Here is a 10357-nt window from a genome sequence, read left to right as displayed (position 1 = left end):
ATCATATCAGGGAAGTTCTTCTCCAGCAAATCTTGGACAATTTTCTCAGTGGTTTTATTTTTCTCTTCCTGTTCTGGAATTCCAATGACATGTAGATTATTCCTTTTGATAGTATCCCACATGAACCTTAGGCTTTCTTCATTTTGTTTTGATTTTTTTTCTGATTGATCCTTTTGCAAAGAAGTATTCAGGTATTTTTCTTCCATCTCATTAATTCTGTCTTCTATTGCATCAGTTCTCCCCGTTTCCCCTTCCAATGTGTTATCTATTTCTGACAATTTAGTATTAATCTTCTGAATTTTTCTCTGTAGATTTAGAATCTTTTCTAATTTTTCATATATTTTGTCATTTTGTTCTTGTATTTTTCTTCCAAATTTCTTCTAAGTTTTTTTCTGTGTTTTCTTTGGTGTATCTCTCAATCCTTTGAAGATACCTAAATATAATTCTTTTGAATTCCTTACCAAAGAATTCCAGTGCAGCTGCTTCCTCTGGGATGGGTTCTGGGTGTGTATCTTGTTCCTTTCTTTCTACCATTTTATCTTGCTTCTTTTTGTGGATTGTAGTGGTCTTTTGTGTCTGAAACATTGTGGTATTGTATTAAGATCTCTGTTAACTGTTTTTGAAGAGCAGCCATGGGTGATTCAGGCTCTTCTTGGTGGTTTTTTATCATTGGCCCTTTGGTGGAGAAAAGGTGGTGGCTATTGCTCAGTAAGTGAAGTTGCAGCTGGTGTCGTCGTAGTTGTATCTTAAGGGGACTGTTGCTGTCTCCCACTCAGTTTGATAAAAATTACAATTGAATAACCATCAAAAAACTAAACAAAAACTATTGTTAAAAAATATACCATGTAATCACACAGGAACAGTAACCAAAAGAAAAAAGGGAGAAAATAAGAAAAAAAACCTGCAATATCTGGGGATAGGGTACTAAGAGAAAAGAGGTAGAGAAGGAGAATGATGAAGAAAACAATGGGGAAAATGCAATAAAAAGAAAAACAAGGAACAGGGTTAACCACCAGATAAAAAGAGGAAAAAAAGAAGAAGAAAAAAGAAGAATTCAGATTTCAAAAAAAGAAAATTTTTTTTTTTAACCAAGAACAGGGAAAAGTTAAAAAAAAAAGGTGTAAACTAGGACCTGGGAGGGGAAGAATAGTAAAAGGGACAAAAGTGTTAATAATAATAGTAGTTTTAAAAGAGACAAATACAAGCAAACTAAACACCAGAAAAAAGTAATAGAAAAATAAATAAATAAATCGGCTGAGGAGAGTACAGGGTACCCAGGCTCTGTCTGAGCGCACAGAGTGGGATGGAGTTCCTGCAGGCCCAGAAGGTGAGTGGGAGTGGGGGAGTGGCCGCACCTCCATTCACCAAACAGGTGTGGCGTGTAAGAGTAACACGGAATGTCGCACCTTTTCAGTCGTGCAGGTCTGGAGTGTCCTTGGGGTTACTGGAAAGCAGAACCTCTTCTTAAGCCCCTGGAATCTCAGAGAGCACTGTCTCTTTCAATATCCAAAATGGTCAAGCCATTTGTAAACATTCACAATGGTGGCATCTTCCGGACAGGCAGAAGTCCACAGCTCAGCCCACCTTTTTCTTTGCCTTCTCCGTTTATTCCCCAGCCACCAGAGCAGTCCTCCATGCAGTCCCTGGCTAGCAGGGCTGATTTTTAGGTTAATTCTTAGGTCCTACCATCACTCGGGAATCTCCAAGTTATCTGTGCTGTCAGAATCACTGCCCGACTGCAGGTCTGTCTGTCTCCTTTTTTGGTATTTTCATGCAAATTCTTCTGCTAGTTTGGGTTTAGTCCACTTCTATATCCTTCCCTTCATGGCTCAGGGGTCCGGGATTATCATCTGTGTCTGTGTTAATTGGTTTCCATTTTCTTTGTTGAAGAGGGTCTGTGCAGACTTTCTGCCTATTCCGCCATCTTGGAGTCCTCCCATGTATGATGTTCTTGATGTAATCCCAAGACTCATCTGTTTTTTGGTCATTGGTGTTCAGTGCAGCAAACCTTTTCTTTAGATGGCCTGTAAAATCAAGTGGGATCTAATGAAGGTCATCTTTTGGCTCTTGTGGACTTGTCTTAATTTTCTTCAGCTTCAGCTTCAGCTTGAACTTGCATATGGCCAGCTGATGATCTGTTCCACAGTTAGCTCCTGGCCTTGTTCTGAGTGCTGATACTGAGTTTCATCATCACCTCTTTCCACAGATGTAGTTGATTTGATTCCTGTGTGTTTCATCTTGTGCGGTCCATGTGTACAGTCGCCATTTATGTTGTTGAAAAAAGATATTTCCACTAGATAAGTCATTGGTCTTGCAAAATTGTATCTTGCAATCTCTGGCATCATTTCTATCACCAATACCCTATTTTCAAACTACCAAAACTACTTCTTTGTTTCCAACTTTTGCATTCCAATCACCAGTAATTATCAGTACATCTTGATTGCATGTTTCATCAATTTCAGACTGCAAAGGCTGATAAAAATCTTCAATTTCTTCATCTTTAGCTTTAGTGGTTTATGCGTAAATCTGAACACTAGTGGTATTAACTGTTTCTCCTTGTATGTGTATGAATATTATCCCATTACTGACAGCATTGTGCTTTAGGAGAGATCTTGAAATGTTTCTTCTTTTTGACAGTGAATGTGACTCCATTCCTTTGCAGTTTGTCATTCACAGCATAGTAAACCATATAGTTCTCCTATTCAGAATGGCCAATATCAGTCCATTTCAGCTCATGAATGCATATGATATCAATCTTTATGTGTGCCATTTCATTTTTGACCACTTCCAATTTTCCTAGATTCATACTTTGTACATTCCAATTTCTGATTATTAATGAATGTTTGCAGCAGTTTCTTTGCATTTTGAGTCATGGCCCATCAGCTAGTCAAAGTCCCGAATGCTTTATTCACCCAAGTTATTAAGATCAACTCTACTTTGAGGAGACAGCTCTTCCCCAGTTGTATTTTGAGTGTATTCCAACCTAAAGAGTTCATCTTCCAGTGCTATATCAGACAGCATTTCACTGCTATTCATCAAGTTTTCCAGTAACATATCAAGCAGTGTTTCTCTGCTCTTCGTAAGGTTTTCAGTGGCCAATTTCTTTGGACACGCATGGCCCTGTCCTTTTTCCTCTAGTAGCTGCTAGCCATCCCTGACATTTCTGGCTTGTAAATTCTTTTACCTCTTCTGTTAAGTAATGTCTTCCCTCTGTATCAGCATCGAATTAGATGCAGATTGTATTTGAGCAGATATTATTACTGTTTTTTGTAGATAGAGAAACTCATGTTCAGAGGGTAACTTAACCTATGGCCTTAACTAGGACTTGCACCCTTCCTTAAATTTTTGCTGCTATTTCAGTGTTGTTTCTATATTACTATATGACTTTTTCTGCATATCATTTGATATTTAGGCATCAGTTGCATATGTTAAATTTTTTGTCTTTTTTTTTTTTTGTCCACAGTTAATTTGATACTTCTGATATTATAACAAGATTTTAAAGCTGGTTAAGAGATCTTGGGCATCCTCTTGTTCTGTACTCTTCTTGAGGAGATGAGGCCTGCAAGACTTGCTCAGGATCATCCAGCTAGCTAAATTTGGGGTAGAATCAGAATAGACCAGAACCCAGTCTCCTCATTTCTAGTGCAGGGAATTTCTTTCCTTCCTGGACTTTTTCTCCTCTGTCTTTTATGTAGTTGGCTTTTTCTAATCATTGATTCTTAAAATAAATGAAGTATTTAAGTTTTGCAGCAATGTAGAGGATTAGCAATGCTTTGCCACTGAATTACTGTATTTATTTCTAAAATAAGAGTGTGGTGAAGGGGATGAATATTATCTCACCTAGGATTTGTTTGTTAGTGGATATATTCAGTAGTGTATTCCTTTATTAAATATTCAACCTAAGAAAAGCCAACATTATTAAAATTCAAGGAATGGAATCGGCGAACACTTACTTAGCATCATACTTTTTTCTTCCTTATGCTTGAATAATTTCTTTTATAAGTATCAGCACAAGGCTGGTCCCTTGGTGGGGGGAAGGGGCAGAAGTTAAAGATGTCCCAAATATCCAACTTTTCCAAACTGCTAAACCACACCATCATTTCTCACATCAACTGCTCCTCCTCCCCTCAGTACTTTTCCTCCTGTTCTAGGGTTCCATAATTTTCTATAATATCTCACAGAACTCATGAACCACCAAGGAAATGGCTTACACAGTTGTGGAGGCTGGCAAGTCCCAAAACCATGGGTCAGGTCAGTCTGGAGGATTATTCTCACTCTTGTGGTTTCAGGGGCCAACAAACCCAAATTGGCAGGTCAGGAAACCTGTTGTTGTCTCACAGGGCTATAGAAATTGTTGAATCAGGTCAGATGATAGGCTGCCAGCTCAAACCCCAAGAATTGGATGTCACATGTTGATGAACCAGATGTAAGATCTACTGTAAGAGAGAGACCTTTGCCAGAGCATTCATATATACTGGATGCAGACTCTACTCTGAAGGAAACTAAGAGTGGTGACTTGAGTCACACCTTGTAGTAAGGTGGTGATTTGAGATACATCCTACTCTAATCCTTCCTCATTAACATAACAGACAGCTCACCAAAAATGGGACTGTAACCACAGGCACAGCAGCTAGCATTTATAATACATCACAAAATGGAAGACTGTTGGATAGTGAATTGCTTGCTATGGCCCTTCTAGCTATTTAAGGTGCTTGTGGCCCACCACGGAGATTAGAAAGCTTGCTAATAACGTAAATATGGTGCATAGCATCCTTATGTGTATGGGACAATGCAAATAAGGTGTATAAGGAACCCTAATGTTGGGATTGGTGAGTTTTGTCATCCTGCAAGGCTTTAAAATGTGCCCTCCCAAGGGCAGGAAGGGGATAACCTGGCTCTACCACCAAGAAGAAGAGACAGGAACAGATTGTGTCCTTTGGACCTGTGATTCCTGCACTGGAAACCTCCTGAGATCTGGGAGACAGAGAGCTGTAATGCTGGAGAGATGGCAAGCAGCAGCAGAGCACAGGCAGCAGAATCAGGAGCCTGATAGACAGCATAGTGGGCTCTGGAGCAAGAAAACTGACTGCCTTCAGACAGAATGCTTGCTGACAAAGTGGGGTACCTCTAGACACTTGGTGGAGCTAAGCCACCCATGGAGCTAGACCTCAGTGCCTCCTGGCTGAGGTATACTGGTAGTGTAGGTTGCCTCTGGCCTTTAACAGAGAGCTTTGTGTAACACTTGCCAGAGCAGAGACCAAAAGACTGGCAGGCCAAGGGCCAAAGAGAAGTATCCCTGCAGGCACTGCTGAGAAGAGACTGTCTTGATCTAAAAACCGTATGCTGAGTCTTTCCTGATCCTGAAGTATAGTCTCTTATTTCCCTAATAAACCCTATAATTGGGAGTATTGTCTGTGAGTTCTGCGTGGCCATGGTAATGAATTAATTATTGAACCCAGCAGAAAAGTAGAGTGTGTCGTGGGTGGGAACGTTTGGTGTCAGAATTGGTAAAAAGATTGAAGAGTAGAGACACATCTGACTTCGACCTCATAGGAATCAGACTGGGCTCTTGATCTTAATCTTGATCTTGGTCTTCCTTCCACTTGTAAAGTTAAAGGAGGTCAAATGAGGACTCCCCACACTACTTTTTTACAACGATGGCTAGGAGGGCCATATTAAGTAATTCACTGCACCACACGTCATCAATGTGTATGTGTTATTTTTTGTCTTGTCAATAGTTTATCTCACTAGTATAGCTAAATATTAAGACAGAGCCACATTATGTTTTGAACCACTTATTTATTTATTATGAAATATGTCCACAACTCTCAATATTTTATACCTATTTTGCTTTCCCTTTCATTCCCTTGAGAATGAGTTATTATGTGCCATCGAGTCAAACCTGACTCATAGTGACCCCTCCTTGGGTTTCTGAGGCAGTATCCCAACAGAAGTAGATTGCCCAATCTTCCTCCCAAGGAATGGCTGGTGGGTTTGAACTGCCAGCCTTCTGGTTAGCAGTCAGGTGCCTTAGACACTACGCTACGAGAGACACAAATACATAAGGACCTTTTAAAGGGCTAGTCACAAGTTTTGAACCAAAGAGTTTAAGAATTATAACTTGTTTTTTAATAGTTGAAAACAACCTATGTGTTCCTGATACGTCTCTCCGGTTTGTACCTTTCTGCTAAGCCATGACCATATTCGACCTTACATCATTCTTATTTGTCTTCGATTTCTTACAGCAAAGATTATGACACAGTCATCTCCATATACTCTACAATAGCTAGCACAGTAATTCTGTACAGAATAGGTTATTAATAAATGCCTTAGTTTTGTTAATTTTTTTTTATAATAAAAGAAGCACTAGTTGCAATTACTGTGTTAATAAGCTTGTGGAGACTTTTCCTCACTAAAAATTGAAATAAAGTAATTAACTTTTTAAAAAATGGTTTATTTACAAGTTTTATATTTGAACACAGGGCAGAATCTAGACAGTATGCTCCATGGTACAGGGATGAAATCAGACTCCGACCAGAGAAAGTCAGAAAATGGAGTAACCTTAGCACCAGAGGATACCTTGCCTTTTCTTAAATGCTACTGCTCAGGACATTGCCCAGATGATGCTATTAATAACACATGCATGTAAGTATTTAATGCTTTCACTCTTAAGAGGTTTGAGAATAGAATTTAGTGTTTTTTTCTATTGTTTAATATTTTAATAAGTATCTTTCCAGAGAGTCAAAAAGCTGCTTATTTTGTATATGGGAAGGAATATTTGTTGCCATTAAGTGATTTAAAATTTTTCTTTGAGTAACATTATAGCTTTTTAGATTAGCTAAAACAATCTAGCATTTGTCTAACATTCTGAGTTTATTTAATAAAATTCTGTCACAAAGTTACCGATGCTCATTGTAAAAAGCTTAGAAATTACCAAAAAATAAAATAAAAACTTAACAACCTCCTATAAGTTGGAATCTTCTAACAGATACATAAGAATGATATTATATTTAATTTTATAATTTAATGCTTTTTTTTTTTTTACAACATAGGAACTTTCCTCACCCCCAGTTCAAATATGGTTTATATAACCATTTTTATTTACTTAATTTTATGTTAACTACTCATGTATGATCATATAATTTTGTTCCCTGTTCTTTGGAACATTGAAGACTTAACTAGCAAAAAAATTTTTGTGAATAGTTTTGTTTTGTCAGTCGATTGATTGTCTCACTGTTTGAAAGGTAATAATTAATGTCATGTTTTATATTTTCCTAATAATTTTATGCTCTTTGAAGGTGATCAGATATAACCATAAAATTTTTCATGTAAAATCTTGAAATTATTTTATTGTTAATAGCATTTTAGGTTTATTTGCCCCCTGGTGGTGGTTGACTTAACCATCAGAGACTATGGGCAGTTGTCAATTTATGCCTTCCTAGGAATTTTGTCTTTGAGCTCGTATTACCCATTATGTCACTGTATGAAAAACTTGAAATATAAAAATCAGCATAATGCCAATTCCTATGAAGCAGAGGTCAAATATATCCCAGATTTCCACAGTCTAGATGAAAGGTGACCTCTGCGAATGGTTCCAGTTCAGACTTTAGAGGGTACCTCAAGGCAATAATCCTGGATTCCTCTGGTTTCTACCAGTCCAGTAAATCTTGCCTTTTTAAAAAACAATTTTGAGTTTTACCATGGAGAGAAACTGAAATCATTCCCCTTGTGAACAAGAACCAGACAAGGATGCCCTCTATCACCACTTCTATTCAACATTTTACTGGAAATCCTAGCCAGGGCAAAAGGCAAGAAAGGAAAACCAAAGGCATCCAAATTGGTAAGGAAGAAGTCAAACTATCCCTGTTTGCTGATGATGTGATCCTATACCTAGAAAATGCAAGAGACTCAGTCAGAAATCTACTGGAACTAATTGAAAGATTTAGCATTGTGGCAGGATACAAGATCAACATCCAAAAATCAATTTGATTCCTCTACACCAGCAAAGCCGACTCCAAGGCATATAACAACAACAACATACCAGCAAAGAGATTGCTGAAAAGGAAATCAATACCATTTACAGTAGCTACCAAAAAAATAAAATGCTTGGGAATAAATCTTACCAGGGACACAAAAGACCTATACAAAGAAAACTATAAAAGACTACTTCAGGAAACCATAAGAGATCTGCATAAGTGGAAGAACACCCCATGCTCGTGGATAGGAAGATTGAACATTGTGAAAATGTCAGTTCTATCCAAAGCAATCTGTACATTCAGTCCAGTCCCAATCCAGATCCCATCAACATTCTTTTAAGGATATGGAAAAACCAATCACTAACTTTATATGCAAAGGAAAGAGACTTTGGATAAGCAAAGCACTACTGAAGAAGAAGAACCAACGAATCTCAAAACCTACTATACAGCCACAGTAGTCAAAACTGCCTGGTATTGGTATAATGACAGACACATAGATCAATGGAATAGAATTGAGAACCCAGAAATAGATCCATCGACCTATGTCAGCTGATCTTTGACAAAGGGCCAAAATCCAATAAATGGGGAAGGCACTGTCTGTTTAATAAATGGTGCTGGGAAAACTGGATATCCATTTGCAGAAAAATGAAACAAGATCTGTACCTCACACTATACACAAAAACTAATTCCAGATGGATCAAAGACTTAAATGTGAAACCTAAAATATAAAGTTCTTCAAGGAAAAACTAGGGGCAAATTTAGGGGCCCTGAAAAATGGCAGAAATAGACTATCAAGCTTAACCCAAAATGCACAAACAGCAGAAGAGAAACTAGACGAATGAGACCTTCTAAAAATTAAATTTTTATGTGCTTCCAGAGACTTCTCCAAAAGAGTCAAAAGAGAACCTACAGATTGGGAAAAAATATTTGGCAATGACATATCTGACAAGGAACTTATCTCTAGAATTTATGCAAAACTCCAACACCTCGGCAACAAAAAGACAAGTAATCCAATTGAAAAATGGGCAGAAGACATGAATAGACACTTCACCAAAGAGGATATTCAGGTGGCCAACAAACATATGAAGAAGTGCTCACGATCATTAACTGTTGTTGTTGTTGTTGTGTGCCATCGAGTTGGCACTGACTCATAGCGATCCCTCCTTGGGTTTCCAAGATGGTATCACTACAGAAGTAGATTGCCCAACCTTCCTTCCGAGGAGTGGTTGGTGGGTTTGAACCTCCAACCTTCTGGTTAGCAGTCATTAGCCATTAGAGAGATACAAATCAAAACAACAATGAGATACCATCTTGCCCCAGCATTAGTACCAAAGTTCAACGAGACAGAAAATAACAAATGCTAACAAGGATCCCTCTGGCAAGAGTGGGAGAGATTGGGACTCTCATACACTGCTGGTAGGATTGCCAAATGATACAACCACTATGGAAATCAGTATGACAATTAATTAAAAAGTTGGAATTAGAAATACCATTCCATTACTAAGCCATTCCATTACTAAGTATACATCCTAAAGAAGTGAGAGCCAGGACAAGAACAGATACATGCACACCCATGTTCATCGCAGCACTATTTACAATAGCCAAAAGATGGAAACAACCTAGGTGTTCATCAGCTGAAGAATGGATAACTGAACTATGGTACATACGCACAATGGAATACTATGCAACCCTAAAGATTAACTTAGAATCCACAAACACCACATAATGTGGATGAACTTGGAGGACATTATGCTGAGTGAAATAAGTCAATCACAGAAGGACAAATATTGTATTAATCTGTTACTATAAAAAGTCAAGGAAAGGTTTCTATATGGAAGGAAATTTTCTTTGTTAGATACCAGGGGTGGGAAGGAACACTGTTAGATAGGTAGAGACAAGTATTGATTTGGAGACAGAGAAGGGCAATGTGCTAAATGTGAGTGATCAACTTGGTGACATTGAGGAAGAGGAAGACAGAGAGAGGTGCATAGAAGGTACAGACAACAAAGGTGAATCCTTTTGCACATACAGTACTGCATTGTCAGTGAAGGCAAACATGGATATACGGGTGGATAGATGGATGGACAGGCTGAACTATTAGGTATGTCTATGTGGGGAGTGGGGTGCCCAAGACCATGTATAGGGTTGGCAGACAATGTCTCTACAAGCATATTGGTATGTTCTATAAGAATTCCCAGGGAGCTCTGAGCATAGTGCCTAAGGCACTTGACTGCTAACCAGAATGCTGGTGGTTCATACCTACCAGCCACTCCTCAGAAGGAAGATGGGGCAATCCGTAGTGATACTGCCTCGGAAACCCAAGGAGGGGTCGCTATGAGTCGGGTCCAACTCGATGGCACCTAACAACAACATCCCATGTA

General features: G+C 38.5%; 1 protein-coding gene across 1 annotated transcript in view; it reads left to right on the top strand.

Annotated features, from left to right (window-relative positions):
• Positions 1 to 10357, top strand: part of BMPR1A (bone morphogenetic protein receptor type 1A) — an 83408-nt gene that overhangs the window by 21755 nt on the left and 51296 nt on the right. The window contains exon 2 of the mRNA XM_007955932.1: positions 6483 to 6645. Coding sequence (XP_007954123.1) covers positions 6483 to 6645 — 163 coding nt within the window. The remainder of the gene's footprint in view (positions 1 to 6482; positions 6646 to 10357) is intronic.

The sequence above is a fragment of the Orycteropus afer genome, unplaced genomic scaffold (assembly GCF_000298275.1).
Source record: "Orycteropus afer afer isolate SDZICR_OR568_19922 unplaced genomic scaffold, OryAfe1.0 scaffold00547, whole genome shotgun sequence".
In the NCBI taxonomy this organism is placed as follows: Eukaryota; Metazoa; Chordata; class Mammalia; order Tubulidentata; family Orycteropodidae; genus Orycteropus; species Orycteropus afer.
The sequence above is the reverse complement of the archived record's forward strand: the minus strand, read 5'-3'. Positions and strand labels throughout refer to the sequence as shown.